The sequence below is a fragment of the Rhododendron vialii genome, chromosome 6a (assembly GCF_030253575.1).
Source record: "Rhododendron vialii isolate Sample 1 chromosome 6a, ASM3025357v1".
Classification (NCBI taxonomy): Eukaryota; Viridiplantae; Streptophyta; class Magnoliopsida; order Ericales; family Ericaceae; genus Rhododendron; species Rhododendron vialii.
Window position 1 is genome coordinate 491,144 of NC_080562.1, and position 21,941 is coordinate 513,084.

General features: G+C 38.4%; 1 protein-coding gene, 1 long non-coding RNA gene and 1 pseudogene across 7 annotated transcripts; 1 reads left to right on the forward strand and 2 right to left on the reverse strand.

The window, feature by feature from the left end:
- Positions 1-544: 544 nt before the first annotated feature.
- On the reverse strand, positions 545-5,585 carry LOC131330186 (outer envelope pore protein 21B, chloroplastic-like; annotated as a pseudogene).
- A 168-nt stretch (positions 5,586-5,753) lies between these two features.
- Positions 5,754-18,328, reverse strand: LOC131330801 (outer envelope pore protein 21, chloroplastic-like). 6 transcript variants are annotated; one of them, XM_058364535.1, is made up of 6 exons: positions 9,252-9,340; positions 9,088-9,156; positions 8,736-8,996; positions 7,353-7,519; positions 6,748-7,135; positions 5,754-6,281 (listed from the first exon to the last, which is right to left on the reverse strand). In XM_058364535.1, exons 2-6 carry the CDS (start codon positions 9,130-9,132, stop codon positions 6,084-6,086), a joined length of 1,059 nt encoding a protein of 352 aa, XP_058220518.1. In that variant the 5' UTR covers positions 9,133-9,156; positions 9,252-9,340; the 3' UTR covers positions 5,754-6,083. The 6 variants fall into 6 exon arrangements, with proteins under 6 accessions (XP_058220518.1, XP_058220516.1, XP_058220515.1 ...); XM_058364533.1 differs by lacking the exons at positions 9,088-9,156; positions 9,252-9,340 and adding an exon at positions 18,118-18,323; XM_058364532.1 differs by having other exon boundaries at positions 9,099-9,289.
- LOC131330802 (uncharacterized) lies at positions 13,032-13,833 on the forward strand. The gene is made up of 2 exons (XR_009201198.1): positions 13,032-13,210; positions 13,242-13,833. It is a non-coding gene; the product is annotated as an uncharacterized LOC131330802 (long non-coding RNA).
- Positions 18,329-21,941: the final 3,613 nt, after the last annotated feature.

Consider the following 21,941-nt stretch of genomic DNA (forward strand, 5'->3'; position numbering starts at 1 on the left):
GTAACATGTCAACTGCACTCTTTGCAGACCCCCCCACCCAACAAAAGAGAAGGAAAACGGGAGAAAAATGCACACACAAGGAATCAGTCCCAGCGTGTCAACAACCTTTGGTGAACGCAATTAGTGGCTGCACACCTAACGAAAGGACTGCTAGACCCCACCCTACCAAACATACATAGTGGTGCCTTAAGCCAAACAAGCCAATTCTAAGAGGGAAATGATGGGAAGAGAGAGAATACAGCTCCTCTATGCCCCTGTGATTATAAGAGTAGCTGCACAAAGGGACCATCAGAATCTGTATAATCTTTGGGTGAATGCATTGCAAGCAAGAAAGATAAAAGCTGCATGTAGATGTAGAGGGCAAGAGAGGATATATGATAAAGGGACTTAGGAGAACGAAGTCTCAATCAGACCAACTTAGAGGGCTTTCAAATATTCAGCATTTAGCACAACATTATTCATCTTAGGGCATTTGAGAAAAGACAAAAGAAAAGGACAATAACCAGCTAGACGGTAGAGAGACCTTATGTGTGAGACGTGAGTGTTGAAACGAGAAAGTGAGAAAAGGTAAATCTTACAATCAAAACGTTTTGAGGTAGCAATAATTAAGAGGGTTCCTCATTTACAGCCTTACGCCCAAGGTCATTCACCTAAGAAACTAAAGATCAACCCTACCAGCCCTGCATAATACATATACAAATAAACCATGTGAGGAAACAGCAATAACGGGAAACATTCCCTGCAATTTATCTCTCACCCCAATTGAATAAATCAAGCTCTTCCCTTTTTCTACAAGTCATATCTCACGTTCCATTTGCCATTAACGTCAACGTTGAGCGTCCAATTATTTTCCTTAATCTGCAAGTATGGAACCTGAAATAGACAAGCAAAAAAGGAGAAGCAAGTGAATAAACAAATCAAGATTATGAGCAATGACATTATAGTGATTACGTAGACGTTAATTTACCAGAAGTAGGAGAGCATCCGTATTAAATATGTTCTTGTAAAGCAAACCATTAAGACATTTGATTTCACCACAAAAGGCCTACAATACCACTAGGGAATTCACCAAACCTAAAGGAAAATGGTTTCCGCACTAATCTTCTGTACAACTTTTTTATCTGAATCTTCGGGACAATTAAACGCCCTTTTTTGTGCTTGTTAGTATGAACTTACGTAACTATATAAATTCAACAAGTATTGGAACATTATCTCATAAATAGGGGGGTAATTTTGTAAACTAGCACGAATTACGGAAAAAGGAAGTATAGTTGTACAAAAGAGGAGTGGGAATACCATTATCTACCCATAATAAATTGGGACTGTTTTGGGAATCACTGAATTGATTCAAAGTTATTTCTATCCTATATGGATAAACATGTTCCACGTCACCCATTTACATGAATCAAATGGCTAAATATCATCCATTGTCAAAACTAAATGGTATACGACCTCGATGGTTGATCCTCCTAGGTCTGACAAACACCCAACTGTTGGATTTGCTACCAAGACGATTTCTTTTATGCCCATCGATGAACCATTTCTTGCAGGAATCATCATAATTTAGAGGTACAACTTCTAGTCATGAAGCATGCAGAGTCTAATAGATGGGAAATCACATGTTGAATGTGGCCAGCAATAAAATCACAAAGTGAGACCAATGTTCTAAAACGAGCATGAAAATCCAGGATAAGAGATGAAAGTTGTAGGACGCAGGGGAGGGAACGGGAGCGGGAGAGTGAAGGAACATGGAGGCTCCTTGTTTTGGAGAGCCACAGGAATGTTTAGGAATAATTTATAAAAATAATTAATTGAGCTTTACATAGAGCCCAACCTCGGGAAACCAACTCAATGAAATAAATTACTAATCCTAGAAGTTCCTTGTTTAAGCGAGCCCAGCAACTAAGAATTGGAGTCAAATGCAAATGCTTCTTACACATATGTAAGTAAATCTTATTATATACTAAGTAATTGAGTAATTATTTTCTAGTATCTTATCCATACTTCATATTTTCTCTTGGTTCGTAATTTTTCTATTATTTCTTCCGGGATTCATATGCTTAGAGTTCTATCCTAGTTGGGAACGTACTCCTTTCTCGGCGGAAGCGAGATTCCTAGGGGCTTCTGACTTAGGAGCGCAGGACCAAGGTTCTAGGGTGAATTTGCGTGACAGACAGAAGGTTGCAACTAAGGATGAAACTAAAGAAAAAAGAAATGATTCATGGGAAAACCAATAGCACAAATGGAGTTCCTTATATTTGAAGGGGGAAAAACCATTACATCATAGAAAAGAAGCTAAGAATGTACACAACTACAAATGATGAATTGAAAATTTTTGGGAAAGGAAAGCGTTCGGATAAATTCTTTGAACAATATAGCCTAAAGGATACATACCTTGTCAAAGACTTCATACCCAACTTTTAGCCTTACATCTTGATTGTCCTGAAAATCGAGAATGCCCAAGGTAAACTCTGCAGCTCCTCTTGCTTTGCTCTGTCAAAGTAACAAGAACTGTTAGACAAATAGGACAATAGATAAGAGCCCAAGTTTTCATCTTACTGAATACTGAATAGCATCATTTAAAGAAAGAAACTAAAATGACAGTACTTGTGATATGCAAATGTGAACAAGGTAAGACATGCCATAAGTCATCACAAAATCTGAAGGACAAAAATACAGAAGAATTTCGTAAACAAATGAAAGATTATTCCAAACTCGAGTGAAAAAAGGTACGACGTTGAGCATGGATTCTCTCATCGGTGACCTCCCCTATGAGTTATGATCAAATCAAATAGAACTGAAAGGTAAATGCAAACCTGTTTGAATTCTTTATCAACATCAAATTGTCCCTTAATATTAAACAGCAGAACTCCATTAGTTGTCACAGGGATTGACTTCTTTCCGCGCACATTGTACCGGAGCTTCTCATGTCTATCGCACCAAGACTAGCTGATAGCTACAAATGATTATTTAATACGTTAGTAATCAAGAAGGATCCGCAAAACTCACAAGGAAACTTCCTCATGAGTTGTTATATGTAAAATGTCAGTACATACATCTGGATAAAAGTGTCTAATCATTGCACTTAAATAACTCGGAGCTCCACTTTGGGATCTAGCTCTCCATGGACCTGCCACACACGCTCAAGAAGATAAAACTATAGATGGAACAAATTTCAATTAAAAAGAAACTCAATAACGTAAAAGAAAAATACAAAGAGGGAATAATTGGGGTATAATAGTTGGTGGGAAAATTCAACCCACATTTTACATAACTGAGAGGAAGTGAACATAAGGTAACCTTTATTTTATTATTTTTGATAAGTGAGTGAACATGAGGTAACAGTGACAGCATAAAGAGATTTTCCTTTCAGTTGTGCACTCTGTAGTCCGTACTAGTTGTGCTGCTTGATATTGATCTCATGATATTTTCATCCAAATGCAAAACCAAAAAATAATAGAACAGGTAGCATACTAAAGAATTTCTTAGTCTAAGACAAGAAGTAAAACTGTGTGAGTGAAATGACGTTTTGAACAGGGCTCAAATGGACGACCTAACTTGAGAACCAAAGGGATTTGACCCATCTCCGTTCAATTTGAAGCGACCGAGGTTTAGATTTAGTTCTCACAAATCAAATCCAACATCCTCAGTTCAGTGAAGTGTTGATTGGTCTGTATACTCAAACAAACTGCAGAACTGATGCATTGTGTCCTTGAAAATTACTCCCCTCGTCCCTTTTTAAGTGTCCACTATGAAAAGTCGAGGAATCTTCAGATAAATAAATAAATTTATTCCCTAGATAATTATTACAAACTTTTCAAATCAATTTAAGGAACTAATTGAGATATTTAACTTGGTATAGAGAAATTGAATAACTTATGTAAGGAAGTACTTTATTTCTCCATCTGAACATTGAATGATTTTTCGTAGTGGACAACTTAAAGAGGGACAATGAGTAATGCATACAAGTTCCACACTCGGTATAGGAGAGATGATTCCATTCACATCAGAGATGCCTGTCCCACATTGACCAAACAATAAATGCTATTCTTTTTCAGTTCAGTAAAATCAGCAGCTTGTGAGCTATTCTTCCCAGATTCCCACACCAACGGTAAACAAAAGTTCTCTCATCGCTCCTTACATAAGTACGAACCCCTGAGTATGAGGTCCAATAATTTGAGGACAACCCAATTGAACAAGTTGTTTGACTCAAAAAAAGGGTGCCTCTCACCATGTTGCTTTCAAGAAGGCAATATAAGTTAGTTAGAAATAGCACGTTGCAACTAAACAGAACCGTGTTGCTCTGTTGAGGTTTGGTTCGGTTCCGTTCAAAAGGCCTGCCAGGTCAGTAAACAGGCAGAAACTTATGCAACCAACTAATGTAGATTAGGTAATGGCCCTCTAGATTAAAATCAACTTGCATAGAACCAATGCACGAGCATACCTATTTTAAGTAGGCCAATTATTTCTCCTTTTAAACAAAACATTGTTATGGTCATTGAAAGCGCCAATGGAAAAGGAAAAACAGACAATGTTTACAAGTACCCATCTTGGCCTTTTAAAATCATTTAACCATGTCCGTCTTTGGGTGGCGACATCAACACAATGTAAATTGTCCATTTAATATCACCAGTCTATGGAAAATAACAGGAAAACATCAGAAAGAACAAGTACATTTTAATCTTTGCTCAGTAAATATGAACAGCATCAACCTAAAGGACCCAGAAGGGGCACAACCTTCGTACAAAATCAAAAAATAAATAAATAAGGAAAAAAATTGACACCCAAGTTGAGCTCACCAATGAAAACTACGAGAAAAAAGGATTCACAAAAACAAATACGCTATACCAAAGAAGGGAACTATCAGTAGCTAAATTAGAAATGCAGTAGTCATTATTATTAAACTATAAGCTATACCCAAGTCTGAAATACAGAATTCAAGGCAGTTTAGCACAAACCCGACTGGGGTAAATCATTAACTAATGAGCAGTTTACTATATAATCCCAGGGATTATTTCAACATTTCCTACTGATTTGAGAACATCGACAGTAAGCGAATTTACAGTGACGCAAGCTAGTAAGAAAAACACATGCAGTAAGAAAGGAAAGGAAAAGGACCTGCAATCGAGTATTGGAGTCAATGAAGAGCTTCTCTTTGGCATGGATTTCCTTGTGTGGTTGCTTAATATCCTCTACAGCAAAAACGTTCACCCTGTCTGCAATCTCTATCCAGCTGCAACCTAGATTCTTCCGAATTCTTTAAACATTTTCACACATTCAAAACACAATCTAACTCACCAGAGTCTGAATATACATTAGCTAAAAGGACATACTATGATCTAGAGTCCCCCGCATTCAACTCAATCAGATTCTTTACAGCAATTTTTGCTAGTTTTTGTTGCCGTGGATCCTGCAAACACAAAGAAAAGCTCCCAAAAAAACCATACTTTGGGCCTAGTACTCTAGCAACCCAACTCGCCCGAGTAGACCTACCATGAATCCAAAAGAAGGGTGTGTACTTTTTCCTGAACACAACTATTTATGGAGTAATACTTGTGCATGCCCACCCCAGCATTTCGAACCATTTCATACATTTAATTTTCAGGAGGTCGATAGAGAAAATTTCCAAAAAGTTTGGGTACCTGAATATGACAATAGTATAGGTAAATTAACATGATCTACTGATTATATGTGCCCCAATATGTTTTGAGAGATAACCACAACGAAACTAAAAAATTATGAAAAACAGAGAGAGCCTCAATGTCTCAGAGAGACAAGATGAAGATAGATTTTGCTCTCATGGCATTACAAAAGCAGCCATCATAACAAAAATACGCTCAGGATACACTGCAAACACAAAGCCTGCTCGAAAGTGTAGAACTCAGGTCAGGAGTAATATTTACAGTTGTACATATGGCAATTTGAACTGGGACACCCGAAGGTAGCAGCAACAAGAGGATACCAAATCTAAGGTGTTAGATACACATCATTTGGACTCTATTTCGTCATAAATTCAAAATGTTGGAGGTTACTGCAACCATATGTAAATTTTGATACTGCAACCACATATAAATTTTGATTCCCTAGATTTCTGGCGACTCTTCAGAGGTTGAGTTGCTTCCAAAGGAGTTGGGGCCGTGTTCCAATTTGGAAGGCTTGGGAGCCAAAGGATTATAAGATTGGTTATCTTCTATTTTCCCATCCTTTGGATGTGACCTGAATGGTCTCTCAAAATCCTTGGCAGCTCCAGGATCTATTACTAACTTCTTGAATTGTTGTTGCTGCAAAGTAGAACAAACGAAGGCAAATAAATAATCCTAGTATCAAATACAGGTGCTGCGTATCTAGACATGAAAACACCTTGACTTAGGTCTATTGCAAACAAACCCGTATGTATACAGTATGTTGGCACGCAGGAGGATGCATGCTAAAATTGGAAAAACAGAAAACAAAAATGCTGAAATAGAATTCGATGCCAAAGAGAGCTTTACACACTCACCTACACATATACATGTAAAATTTTCACTAGGAGTGTTTTGGTAGCTAGTTTCAGTCAGTAGATTTTTCAGCCAAGGACCCTAAGATAAAAAGAGAGACCGTCTACCAGTACATGGCCATGTACTGACTTATTTACGGAGTCATACTAATAGATTTCACCAATAGGCAGTGGATGTTAAGCCAATCCAACCCATACAAAGTTTATTTCCCTTGATGTTAAGAAACTAGAAGGTGCTAAAAAGTGCTTACACTTTGTAGTGCTTCAAGCTTTCTCTGCAGTGCCTCGTGTTCAGCCTGAATACGGAACGGAACCCCATGTTTCTGATACACGTTGTTTTGAGCCAAATCCTCATCAATGTCACTGGCAGTAGTTGCAAAAGGATGATTTGCAGGAATCCACCTAATCGTATCGGGGTCTACATCAGGGGGCACTGGATCGCCCTCTCTAAGAAATACGGTAGGTCTCTTCCACTGATATGCACGTGACCTCCTCTTTTGATGGATAGCTTGTTGCTCTCTTGTGAGAGTCACCGGTGCCAAGCGATAGACCTTTCCACACATCTCAACAGTTGAATTGCTCTTACCAACCTTCACCAATGGGTTATTGAATGGGTCTTCATACTTCAGAGGCGTGGAGCTGTGACGAGAAATTCCATACAGAAAACCATATCAAAAACACAAAACAAGCGGAAGGTTGCCTAGCACCAACACATCACCTTCCAAGTATGGTGTGCGAAAAGTTTCTCCTTTGGTAATTCCTTTACAATGAAACGACTTAAAAGTCTATATATCATTCAGAAATACACAAGTAAAGAGTCTAAAGACAAGCCAGGAAGTAAAGATCAGGATCATACATGCCTCTTCTATCAGATCTTAGCTGGCCACGCCTGACAAGATCGGCCACAGAGCCAGGACGGCTGTATCTTGCCTTCTTCGCCATATGAACTCTCACCGAAATAAACAATATTGTTGCAAGGATACAAAACACAATAGCAAAATTACTTCCAGGTTGTCTTTTCATCTGAGATGAAAAAAGAAATTGTTGACGATAAAAGTATAAACTAAACTTATTGAAACAGAAATAACGTGCACACAGCATACTAAAGTTCCGTTGTCAAGTTTTGAGGCAGAAATTTCCAATTCAAGGAAGAAAACCCAGATGAAACAGACATAAGGGGAGTTCCTTGCATCCCTATTCGTACAAAACAGAATTTGAACCCGCAATTGGACATTACAGGCGCAAAACCTTAGGTTTATCACTAAAGTACAGCTTTTTTGCTTCTGAATGAGTATAATGGTGGAACAATTCATGGTCACGTATGAAGCTGGCCATACTATGGCTTAATTTCCACCGTCATTTCATTTGCATTCATCCTCAGCCTTTTTCGCAGTTCAATCGAAAAGCTGATCATAATAAGAGGCTATAAGACGGCTCCGAAACCTAGCAACCATGAATAGGTTTTCGGTTTTCCCACACGTGTTCGATAAAAGGATGGATGGTACTGCTGGACAATGGAAACCAGTAGGCATGCTTCTGGAGCAAGGAAAGACACGGATTGATGACCAGTACAGAACTCAAATGGTAAGCAATGCACATTTTAGCACTTTACACTCCATAAGAATCATAACCAATACGTGTGATGGCACAATAGCTAGGACTTCTCAAGACCCTTTTGTTTGTTTCAGCTATTCTATTACAAGTCAAACATCTGTGTGTTAAAGGTCCATATCCTTTTGATGAAAAATCAAAGCCCACATATCCTAAGTCGACAAACCATTTTCTGACTCAAACTGTTAGAATCACAAAGTTGACACTTAATAAGTTGAAATTTGGAACCATGAAGGCCATCTCGACACTCGAAAATAATGAAGTAGAACGCTTGAATCCTGATGGTTCTCTACTCTCAACAGCAACAATGCAGAGGCCTCTCGCACTTACCATGTTATGCTGCCTATAGTCATATCCCATTATCACAGATGCCGTCAATCGCATCACTATTTGAGGTCGTTGGAGATTTCATTTGAACAATTAACCTTCGGGATTGTAAATGAGTTCATTTTCGGGTCAACTACGCAAGTTTGCTGTCGATTCCAGTTTCATTCAGTTCCTACAGTTTATGACAACTTTTGAGTCTTGTTATCCTCTACCAGTACGAAGTCGATGAGCCATTTATGTCTCATTTGGGTGGATACTCAAATCAATCACGAAAAAGAAAAGAAGTCAATAAAGAAATTACCACTAAAACGACGGGAGGTAAAGAAGCAACTGTTGCTTGCAATCTTGCAACTTGGTTTTTGAAATCCACCACCTTATCTCTCTTCGCTTCAACAACAATCTCACCAATGTGCTTGCCGTCATCAGAACTCCCAGAATTGCTCGACGCTCTCAACACGAACATTCCGCATCTCTTCTTCCGATTACCATAATTAAACCCCCAATCCGTTCTCAATTCCAGTACATTGGATAAAACTTGATGCTTCAAAACACAAATTGAAGGCTACATAAACAAAAATGAGGGTTAACCAATAAGTATGGGTATTATTGTGTGTGGGAAAAGAGCGAAATGCAACAGAAAATCCGAGTTTAACCGGAAAGGAACCAGAATGAAGTTGAAGAGTCCAAATTGACGCCATAATTCAGAGAGAGAAACAGTCACACTGTAAATAAGGGAATTGATTAGAGTGATTGAGATCATGCATTTTGAAAGATCTGACCAAACATCAGAATTTGAGTTAGGGTTTGAAGAGTTTACCGTTTTCTTCGGAATACACCGAGTTCTCGGCAAGGTCGAGCTTGTGTAAGGGCGCGTCTGGCCGTGAGGTTGATTTATGTCTATGGAAAATGATGATAGATGATAGATGATAGATGATAGATGAAGATGAAGGAAGCGTCTCGGTACGCAACGGCGTCGTTTTTTAAGCTGTTTTCGAACTTCAGTCTTTTTCCAAACTGGACCCAACCACTAGTTTTTTTTTTTTTGTTTTTTTCCTAATATTGCATACATCGTTCGGAGCTTAATAGGAAAGTTAGTGATTTAATTCACAAGAATTCAAAGACTATCTATAGCTTTAAATTCATAAACCGTCCAAAGCGAAACTCGAATCCTGAACAAGAGAGAGTCAGAAGTTACCATATGGGGTTGTTGCCCATTGGTGACCCAACCTCTAGTTCGATTTGAAGGGTTTGGGCGATTACTAAACTGGCCCATAATGTATCCTCTTTTCTTTTTTATTTATCAGAGCCCATAATGTATCCTTGTTTGTTGGTTTTGTGAATCGACCCGAACCCGGTACTTCAATTGGGACGGGTATAAGCAACCGGCAAACCCGACCCAACAATAAGCAAGGCCCAAGTCATATCTTGGTGTCATGCGTCACTACTAACAACGAAAGAGTGAAACAAAATCGGATTCAGGGTCCCTATAGTGAGGCTGGACGCTACAGAGATACAGTGATCAATCCCAGTCATACAAAAGTGTTTTCAATGATCTGAATAAAAAACAGATCATTGAAAACTTAAATAAATGGTTAAGCTATTTACTGTAACCTTATAATGCCCAGCTTCACTGCAAGGAAAAAATCCATCTCAATTAGCATATGCCTCCAAACTTTGACCTCAATGTCACCAATTTGACAAATTTGGATGACGGGGACCTAATTGATTAACGACTCAATAGTTTAAGTGTTTAATTAATTAAAGTTTAGGTGTTCATTAGACATTGAAGTTAAAATTCGGTGGGCATTTTGAAATTTTCCGTACGACACCTCTTCTATGGTAAGTATATGGTGAGATTAGATCACATCACATCTGGGATATGTGGGTCTGTCCAAGGTAAATGACACATGGTTTGATGGATAAGTTGGTACTTGGTAGACCTCATGGTCGTCTTTTTCAGAGATAATAATTTGCTAATTTTTTTATGTCCTCTTTTCCAACCAATTTGCGATAATTCGAGTCGCTCAATATGTTCAGAATGTGATTTTAAGGGTAACTTAGAGAAATCAGCAAAATAAAAAAAGACCAGGATGAAGGGCTTGATCGGAGCAGTTTTTGTTTGTTTTTTATCGAACAGTTCAAATAAAAACTGTTCAAATCAAGTCCTTCCCGGTCATTTTTTTTGCTGATTTCTCTCGGGTACCTTTAAAATAACATTCTGAACACATTGAGCGGCTCGGATCATAAATTTGTTCGGAAAAGATAAGAAAAGTGGACGTCCGCATTTTCTTTAAAATCAGGATGCCCTTACCTGAAGGGGACTCTCTCTCTCTCTCTCTCTCTCTCTCTCTCTCTCTCTCTCTCTATATATATATATATATATATATATATATATAATAGTGAATCAGCATGCGGTTAGCTTAGCAGTTTATAAAATGCAGTACTCCATGTACAACTATGTATAGTCATTAATTTGTGTATTGTTGTTGTCGTTTCGAACGTATACAATTGGTATTTAGGATTTGAGATGTTGTCCCATAATTTATGCATTTCTTAATTTCTAGGGGAGGCTTTTACTATATTGTACACCTGCTGTAGATCGAGTATATATATCACCACAAAAAAAGAATAGATATCTAATAATTTAATTGTTAATAAAAATGTTACTGTACAATAGAAGGAGTCTTTATACGAAATTGTTTTTCTGCCCGGCCCTGCATGCACATTAATTGTGTGTATGGAATTTTACGCGTCCAAATCTAATGGTAACTTGTTTATTGTGGCGCAGGCAAAATGCATATATGTTGTAATCACTAGGAGAGGGTATTTTATTGGAGTACTATTATAACAGGTAAATGAACTGTACAATTAATGACGCAATATACATGTGCTACCCATGTATAGTAGGAGTATTTGGTTAGAGCGAAACTTATTTACGAAGGGGCCGTGAATAAGTTGTTCACGGAAAACACCCAATCTCATTTGTCCGTTTTAACAATCAACAATTAAGATATATTTTTAATCTTTGATCGCTAATAAATAATTATTACCGTTAATATTTTGTCTTTAATCTGAATCGTCCAAATTAAAACACTTTGGACAACCGAGATTGATCTCGATAAACTTTATTTACGGAACTTTCGTAAATAAAGATTTTCCAATTTGGTTACTATGGTAGTGTTTGTTGGGCTCTACAACTTCTTTTTCTATTCACAAACGGCTCTCAGCCTCTCACACTAAAAAGGATTGTCTAAAAAGGATTATATGATCATGAGTGTTTAGTTTCACATCCACACAATAATTAAGGTGCACTATCTTCATCTTCAGGTTAATTAGGACAACAAAAATCGGCGATCAAGGATTTTGATGCTCTTCGTAAAGATTTGCTCTAGTATTGCCCGGCCTATATTGGAACGACTGGAGCTTTTTGGGTGATTGTCTTTGGGTGGATTGCATGCATGCATCGATCTTGCGTTTATTTTTTGGAGTCCACAAGGTGATCCCTTTTCGATTGTTAATTTGCTTTTCGAGGTTTTGCTTGGTGCATGTTGTTTTTCATTGGCATATTGCCAACTTTCCCCTCTCGGATTTTGGCTCTTTTCATTTTCGTCAGGAGCATGCGTCATCTTTGTTTGAGATAAATTTTTCTTCCATTGATGTTGAGAAGCTTTTTTTCGATTGATGTGAGAGAACTTTATGTAAGAAATATTCAGGGCCCACTTGGTCACTTTGTGATTAATGGAAGTGCCTACTTCCATTATAGATATAATGGTTGTTTAAAAAAGCTCTTGGCTTTCCCATTTTCACCATTATATTAGCTTAACTAGTTTAATTAATTAGTTTCTTTGATGGAGGAAAACTACAAGGTTTCTTAAGGAAGATTAAAAGGATCCCTAACCTAGCATTTTTTTAAGCCTTTGACATCCATCACTCAAGGCACTCAAGTCATGCATGGGTTAGAGAAAATCCAAAACAGATACTTCATATAAAATGGTTCTGATCACTAATGAGCATGAACAGTTTACGACCAGAATGAAGATCACGATCACTGTACCCCATCAATATAATCGAATCAAGGTTTAGTCTTTTAAGTGGATATGGGTCATCCAATGTATATTGAGCCCAAGTAATGTGGTGGACTCTTTGCCGTTACTCCCACACAAATCGAGCCTTAAACACGCAGTGGTAGGTCAATGCATTAGACAAACTTCCAACACTTTTTTGATAATTTTGTATCTTGCCAATTACGTTATGTGTTTTCTTTGGTTGTTTTATCTCTTTCTTTCCTTTTGTAATATTTTGTTCTCTTCAATGAAATATTAATTTTTTTGTTGTTAAAAAAAACAAAAGATCTCACTGTACTTAGCGTTTTCGAGTCAATATATGATCTTTTGTTTCGATCAAAGAAATTAAGAGTAAATATTTCATGATACCATTCACACAGTATTTTTCTTTTTGGTCGGCATAGTATTTTGGTACAGTATTTGTTTCCATTTTAAGTAAGTGGTTTACCAGCTGAATTGTCACTTCTACACTCAAAAGAGAAGGAAACCGGGAGAAAACTGAACACAAGAAATGAATGAGTCCCAGCGTGTCAACAACCTTTGGTGAACGCAATTAGTGGTTGCGCACCTAACGAAAGGACTGCTAGACCACACCCTACCAAACATACATAGTGGTGCCTTAAGCCAAACAAGCCAAATTCTAAGAGGGAAATGATGGGAAGAGAGAGAATACAGCTCCTCTATGCCCCTGTGATTATAAGAGTAGCTGCTTGTACCAAAAAAAAAAAAAAGAGTAGCTGCAGAGAGGGACCATCAGAATCTGTATAATCTTTGGGTGAATGCATCGCAAGCAAGATAAAAGCTGCATGTGGATGTAGAGGGCAAGAGAGGATATATGATAAAGGGACTTAGGAGAACGAAGTCTCAATCAGACCAACTTAGAGGGCTTCCAAATATTCAGCATTTAGCACAACATTATTCACCTAACAGCATTTGAGAAAAGACGAAAGAAAAGGACAATAACCAGCTAGACGGTAGAGAGACCTTATGTGTGAGACGTGAGTGTTGAAACGAGAAAGTGAGAAAAGGTAAATCTTATGATCAAAACGTTTTGAGGTAGCAATAATTAAGAGGGTTCCTCATATTCAGCCTTACGCCCAAGGTCATTCACCTAAGAAACTAAATATCAATCCTACCAGCCCTGCATAATACATATACAAATAAACCATGTGAGGAAACAGCAATAAGGGAAACATTCCCTGCAATTTATCTCTCACCCCAATTGAATAAATCAAGCTCTACCCTTTTTCTACAAGTCATATCTCACGTTCCATTTGCCATTAACGTCAACGTTGAGCGTCCAATTATTTTCCTTAATCTGCACGTATGGAACCTGAAATAGACAAGCAAAAAAGATGAAGCGAGTGAATAAACAAGTCAAGATTAATGAGCAATGACATTATAGAGATTACGTAGACGTTAATTTACCAGAAGTAGGAAAGCATCCATATTAAACATGTTCTTGTAAAGCAAACCATTAAGACATTTGATTTCACCACAAAGGGCCTTCAATACCGCTAGGGAATTCACCAAACCTAAAGGAAAATGGTTTCCACACAAATCTTCTGTACAATTTTTTTTATCTGAATCTTCTGGACAATTAAACGCCCTTTTTTGTGCTTGTTAGTATGAAGTTACGTAACTACATCAATTCAACAAGTATTGGAACATTATCTCATAATTAGTGGGGTAATTTTGTAAACTAGCATGAATTACGGAAAAAGGAAGTATAGTTGTACAAAAGAGGAGTGGGAATACCATTATCTACCCATAATAAATTGGGACTGTATTGGGAATCACTGAATTGATTCAAAGTTATTTCTATCCTATATGGATAAACATGTTCCACGTCACCCATTTACATGAATCAAATGGCTAAATATCATCCATTGTCAAAACTAAATGGTATACGACCTCGATGGTTGATCCTCCTAGGTTTGACAAACACCCAACTGTTGGATTAGCTACCAAGACGATTTCTTTTATGCCCATAGATGAACCATTTCTTGCAGGAATCATCATAATTTAGAGGTACAACTTCTAGTCATGAAGCATGCAGAGTCTAATAGAGATGGGAAATCATATGTTGAATGTGGCCAGCAATAAAATCACAAAGTGCGACCAATGTTCTAAAACAAGTATGAAAATCCAGGATAAGAGATGAAAGTTGTAGGACGCAGGGGAGGGAACAGGAGCTGGAGAGTGAAGGAACATGGAGGCTCCTTGTTTTGGAGAGCCACAGGAGTGTTTAGGAATAATTTATAAAAATAATTAATTTTGCTTTACATAGAGCCCAACCTCGGGAAACCAACTCAATGAAATAAATTACTAATCCTAGAAGTTCCTTGTTTAAGCGAGCCCAGCAACTAAGAATTGGAGTCAAATGCAAATGCTTCTAACACATATGTAAGTAAATCTTATTATATACTAAGTAATTGAGTAATTATTTTCTAGTATCTTGTCCATATGGAGAAAACATTTTCTATTATCTTATCCATACTTCATATTTTCTCTTGGTTCGTAATTTTTCTCTTATTTCTTCCGGGCCTCATATGCTTAGAGTTCTATCCTAGTTGGGAACGTGCTCCTTTCTCGGCGGAAGCGAGATTCCTAGGAGCTTCTGACTTAGGAGCGCAAGAGCGAGGTTCTAGGGTGAATTTGTGCGACGGACAGAAGGTTCCTGCAACTAAGGATGAAACTAAAGAAAAAAAGAAATGATTCATGGGAAAACCAATAGTACAAATGGAGTTCCTTATATTTGAAGGGGGAAAAACCATTCCATCATAGAAGAGAAGCTAGGAGTGTACACAACTACAAATGATGAATTGAAAATTTTTGGGAAAGGAAAGCGTTTGGATAAATTCTTTGAACAATATAGCCTACAGGATACATACCTTGTCAAAGACTTCATACCCAACTTTTAGCCTTACATCTTGATTGTCCTGAAAATCGAGAATGCCCAAGGTAAACTCTGCAGCTCCTCTTGCTTTGCTCTGTCAAAGTAACAAGAAGTGTTAGACAAATAGGACAATAGATAAGAGCCCAAATTTCATCTTACCGAATAGCATCATTTAAAGAAAGAAACCAACATGACTGTACTTGTGATATGCAAATGTGAACAAGGTAAGACATGCCATAAGTCATCACAAATTCTGAAGGAAAAAAATACAGAAGAATTTTGTAAACAAATGAAAGATTATTCCAAACTCGAGTGAAAAAAGGTACGACGTTGAGCATGGATTCTCTCATCGGTGACCTCCCCTATGAGTTATGATCAAATCACATAGAATTGAAAGGAAAATGCAAACCTGTTTGAATTCTTTATCAACATCAACTTGTCCCTTAATATTAAACAGCAGAACTCCATTAGTTGTCACAGGGATTGACTTCTTTCCGCGCACATTGTACCGGAGCTTCTCATGTCTATCGTATTGCACTCCAACACCAAGACTAGCTGATAGCTACAAATGATTATTTGATACGTTAGTAATCAAGAAGGATCTGCAAAACTCACAAGGAAACTTCCTCATGAATTGTTGTATGTAAAATGTCGGTACATACATCTGGATAAAAGTGTCTAATCATTGCACTTAAATAACTCGGAGCTCCACTTTTGGTATCTAGCTCTCCATGGACCTGCCACACACGCTCAAGAAGATAAAACTATAGATGGAACAAATTTCAATTCAAAAGAAACTTAATAACGTAAAAGAAAAATACAAAGAGGGAATAATTGGAGTATAATAGTTGGTGGGGAAATTCAACCCACAATTTACATGACTGAGAGGAAGCGAACATGAGGTAACCTTTATTTTATTATTTTTGATAAGTGAGTGAACATGAGGTAACAGTGACAGCATAAAGAGATTTTCCTTTCAGTTGTGCACTCTGTAGTCCGTACTAGTTGTGCTGCTTGATATTGATCTCATGATATTTTCATCCAAATGTAAAACCGAAAAATAATAGAACAGGTAGCATACTAAAGAATTTCTTAGTCTAAGGTGAGAAATCAAACTGTGTGAGTGAAATGACGTTTTGAACAGGGCTCAAATGGACGACCTAACTTGAGAACCAAAGAGATTTGACCCATCTCCGTTCAATTTGAAGCGACCGAGGTTTAGATTTAGTTCTCACAAATCAAATCCAACATCCTCGGTTCAGCGAAGTGTTGATTGGTCTGTATACTTAAACAAACTGGAGAACTAATGCATTGTGTCCTTGAAAATTACTCCCCTCGTCCCTTTTTATGTGTCCACTATGAAAAGTCGAGGAATCTTCAGATAAAAAAATAAATTTATTCCCTAGATAATTATTACAAACTTTTCAAATCAATTTAAGGAACTAATTGAGATATTTAACTTGGTATAGAGAAATTGAATAACTTATGCAAAGAAGTACTTTATTTTTCCATCTGAACATTGAATGATTTTTCGTAGTGGACAACTTAATGAGGGACAAAGAGAGTAATGCATACAAGTTCCGCACTCGGTATAGGAGAGATGATTCCATTCACATGAGAGATGCTTGTCCCACACTGACCAAACAATAAATGCTATTCTTTATCAGTTCAGCAAAATCAGCAGCTTGTGAGCTATTCTTCCCAGATTCCCACACCAACGGTAAACAAAAGTTCTCTCATCGCTCCTTACATAAGTACGAACCCGAGTATGAGGTCCAATAATTTGAGGACAACCCAATTGAACAAGTTGTTGGACTCAAAAAAAGTGTGCCTCTCACCATGTTGCTTTAAAGAAGGCAATATAAGTTAGTTAGAATAGCACTTTGCAACTAAACAAAACCGCGTTGCTCTGTTGAGGTTTGGTTCGGCTCCGTTCAAAAGGCCTGCCAGTTCAGTAAACAGGCAGAAACTTATGCAACCAACTAACGTAGATTAGGTAATGGCCCTCTAGAATAAAATCAACTTGCATAGAACCAATGCAAGAGCATACCTATTTTAAGTAGGCCAATTATTTCTCCTTTTAAACAAAACATTGTTATGGTCATTGAAAGTGCCAATGGAAAAGGAAAAACAGACAATGTTTACAAGTACCCATCTTGGCCTTTTACAATCATTTAACCATGTCCGTCTTTGGGTGGCGACATCAACACAATGTAAATTGTCCATTTAATATCACCAGTCTACGGAAAATAACAGGAAAACATCAGAAAGAACAAGTACATTTTAATCTTTGCTCAGTAAATATGAACAGCATCAACCTAAAGGACCCAGAAGGGGCACAACCTTCGTACAAAATCAAAAAATAAATAAGGAAAAAAATTGACACCCAAGTTGAGCTCACCAATGAAAACTACGAGAAAAAAGGATTCACAAAAACAAATACGCTATACCAAAGAAGGGAACTATCGGTAGCTAAATTAGAAATGCAGTAGCCATTATTATTAAACTATAAGCTATACCGAAGTCTGAAATACAGAATTCAAGGCAGTTTAGCACAAACCCGGCTGGGGTAAACCGTTAACTAATGAGCGGTTTACCATATCATCCCAGGGATTATTTCAACATTTCCAACTGATTTGAGAACATCGACAGTAAGCGAATTTACAGTGACGCAAGCAAGTAAGAAAAACACATGCAGGAAGAAAGGAAAGGAAAAAGACCTGCAATCGAGTATTGGAGTCGATGAAGAGCTTCTCTTTGGCATGGATTTTCAAAGCTTTCGAATCTCCGCCACATCTGATTGAAGTCTCCATTTCTGATACTACACAAGAAGTCTCCTTCGGATATCTATCGACAGTGAGAGTACCAAATTCACTGAAGAGGCAGCAAGCCCTAAATAGTGGAGTTCAATTTTAGTACTGCTCATCCGTCCCATAACACAGTACTATCTATTTGTCGGGTCCGCAAAAAGATTTACATAAAAATAATAAAATTCTGTTATTCGCAGAGACGATTTGCAGAGAAAAATGCGTTTGGTTTCATTTCGGGTTCCGAAAAAATCTAGAAAAATATCCATAAATTTTTGAATATTATTTTATGGGGTCCTGTAAAAAATCAGCTCCAACGGATATCGGTAAGTATTACTTTTGGATTCGTAGGGGTTCGACATAAAATAATATTCAAAAATTTATGAATATTTTTCTAGATTTTTTCGGGACCCGAAATGGGACTAAACTCGTTTTTCTCTACGTGGTTCTCTTCAAATCGTCTCTGCTGTTAGAATTTTTGAAAATAATACTTCCTCTGTTCCCTTTTTTTAATTTCCTTTTGGAGATTCCAACTAAATATATGAATATAATTATTGCACTTTTAAAAATTTGTTTATTGCGCTTTTGATAATTTATTTTTCTCATTTCACTCTACAATCATTGCATTTTTTTAACTTTTAGTACTACTAATTTAAAAATGGAAGGGTAAAAAAGGAAATTCATTGTCTATAACCCATTTAGTTTTCAAGTGGGACAATCTTTTTGGGACGCCAAAAAGTGCTAATTGAAACCAAAAAATGGGGACGGAGGGAGTACAATTCTTGAAAGAAAAATTCAATTTTTTTTTTCAATCATTTACTTGATATCGATGAGTTTTTTTAATTTATGAAAAAAAAATGAATTTTGTCTTAAAAGAAATATATTATTTTTTAGTTCACGTTTTGCAAACCGAAAAAATATTTTGGGACTGGATGGTACCACTCTTTTTGCCCCATCGGATCGGATTAATTGCATTTACCGCGAATTTCATTTTTTGATTTCTAACACTTTCGCCAGAATTTTTTTTGATAGGCAATTTATAAGGGTAACACTTTCCTATTATGAGCATACTTTAATCAGGATTTTCTTTTGACATTTGGATTATGGTGGATAACATAATAAGTTTATTTGTAAGAAGGATGAAAAAAAAAATTTAACAAAAAAAAATGAGTAATTTTCACACTCTTCGATTAACAATTGTGTAATCTTTTTTACAACATCGTCGTCTCAGTTGTTTAGTTTCCACATGTGGAAGAATATTACTGAAAGTTCACACAATTAAACATAAAAAATAAATAAATAATAAGTGCAAATGATACGAAAATAAAGTGTGACAATCAATCACGTAAAAGAAGTACCACATTCCAGGGTAGCTTGGTTAAAATCATTTTTTGAATTATTTTCCATCTTTCTTTAAAAAAAATTAATTTTACGTCTAATTATAGTAAATTATTGATTTATCTCGACAAGAGAGTTAAAAAAATTTTAAAAAATTATGAACCTAAACTAAAAAAAAGTTTTGAAAATACAAAAAAAAATGCTTATTGTAGTGGCCCGAATATTCTAGTTCGGCCACAATCGCTACGTTTGGCGGAAGGCCACGAGGCTCGGCTCATCCCGGAGTTAGTCCACTGGGCTCGGCCATGTTTCTCATGATAGCTCCCACGAAGCTCGGCTCGGCCCGGAGCTTGGCAACTAGGCTCGGCCTTGTCCCCACAATGCTCCCTCGAAGCTCAGCTCGGCTCAGCCCGGAGCTAGGCAACTAGGCTCGGCCATATATGTCCCCACAATGCTCCCTTGAAGCTCGGCTTGGCCCGGAGCTAGTCAACTAGGCTCGGCCATGTCGCCCACGATGCTCCCACGAAGCTCGGCTCAGCCCAGAGCTTGGCAACTAGGCTCGGCCATGTCACTCACGATGCTCCCTCGAAGCTCGGCTTGGCCCAGAGCTAGGCAACTAGGCTCGGCTATGTCGCTCACGATGCTCCCTAGAAGCTCGGCTTGGCCCGGAGCTAGGCAACTAGGCTCGGCTATGTCGCTCACGATGCTCCCTTGAAGCTCGGCTCAGCTCTGAGCTAGGTAACTAGGCTCGGCCATGTCTCCCATGATGCTCCCTCGAAGCTAGGCTCGGCCCGGAGCTAGGCAACTGGGCTCGGCCATGTCTCCCTCGAAGCTCGGCTTGGCCCGGAGCTAGGCAACTAGGCTCGGCCATGTCGCTCACGATGCTCCCTTGAAGCTCGGCTCGGCTCTAAGCTAGGTAACTAGGCTCGGCCATGTCTCCCACATGTCTCCCTCGAAGCTAGGCTCGGCCCGGAGCTAGGCAACTGGGCTCGGCCATGTCTCCAATGACAGCTCACACTAACCGCCTTAGCCGCTACGTCACGAGCGACGTCAGCCAACGCGTGTCAGACGCATAGACAAACTTGGAGAGCAAGCCAAGAACCCTCTATAAAAGACCAAGGGATAGCCGCCCTAAAAGGTACATGGTCTCCTACCCTCGAAACCCTAGTCCTTTGCTTTCCTCTCTCTGCACTATTCTCATCCTCACGCCGGAGGGCCATTCCAGGGCTCCTCCGGTGTGGTCTTTAGTCGTGCTTCGTGGTGCAGGTTAGGTTCAAGGGAACGAGGTTAGATCCAGACGAACAGCAATTCCAGAGGAAGCGAGCCACGTTCATCGGAGTCCCACACTTATTTTATATTGTTTTTGTCTTTACTGAACTTTGTTAAGATTTAGATCAGAATTTTATACATTTTAAAGTCTTCTAGTGGAGAAGAACAAATAATATACAAAAATTAACACAAAACTACCAAATATGGAAAAATTTTGAATAAAAAAATCCAAAAACATTATTAAACCAATCCACCCCTTAATTACCTTTTCTCCAATGATTTGTCGTATTGGTAGGGTTCCTTGGGTGGGGGAAGCGTCGCCATCACACCTCCCCCCCCCCCCCCCCCCCCCCCCCTTCCTCATCACTCTGTCTCTCTCATCTCATCACTCACTCTCTCTCATTTATTCTATGTTTCTCCTTTTCCCTCTTCTTTTTTGTTTCTGATCTTATCTCTTCTCCTTATTCAAAATGATCAGCAATGGTACTTGTAGGTTGGAGGTGGTGTTTTTGATGGTCGACGTCGGTCGTTATGGATCTCAACATTCCGATGTTCCTCTGGTCGTTTATGGGGGTTAAAGTGGCGGTTTCTCGGCAATCATTTCTTTGGTATCTGATGGCGATGTGGTTGGCATTTCGGTAAGGTTCTCAGTTCTCTGACTCTCTTCCTTTCTTCTCCTTGTTTCTGCCCCCCTCCCCTAGCTTTGCTACGTTTATTCTTCTCTCTGTCATTCTCTCGTCGCTTCACCTTCTTCTGGGTCATGTCCTCTTCTCTGGGTCTGATTTTTCGGATGGTTTTCTCCCAGGTCAACCGATGTTGTGCCTAAAGGCGTGGAAGATTTGGCAGCGATGAAGGCTTGGCCAGCGTGGTCTCCCAACGAGCTTCACTGTTGGGTGACTTGGGCCTCGCCTAACGTTTTGGTCGAGCTTCCGCAACTGTTTTTGGGGGTTGTGCATCTGCTTCCATCTCTCCAGTGGTGGTAGCTTGCAGTGGAGACGAGTCAATGGTGGTGGTGTTCTGTAAGATGTTGCGTGGCGGCGATCAGGCAATGGTTTCTTGAATTTTATTAGTAAATTAGGGATAGGTTTTGGGTATTCTTAGATTGTGTGCTTGTAGACACCCCAATTTGG

What these genes read in the sequence shown, in the direction of transcription:
- LOC131330801 (XM_058364532.1), bottom strand. Translation starts at nt 9,194, where the DNA reads ATGATCTCAATCACTCTAATCAATTCCCTTATTTACAGTGTGACTGTT. An exon ending in GACTCTTCAACTTCATTCTG is followed by an intron (nt 8,997 to 9,098) that starts GTTCCTTTCCGG and finishes TTGTTTATGTAG; the next exon opens with CCTTCAATTTGTGTTTTGAA. An exon ending in AGCTTGAAGCACTACAAAGT is followed by an intron (nt 6,282 to 6,747) that starts GTAAGCACTTTT and finishes TCTACTTTGCAG; the next exon opens with CAACAACAATTCAAGAAGTT.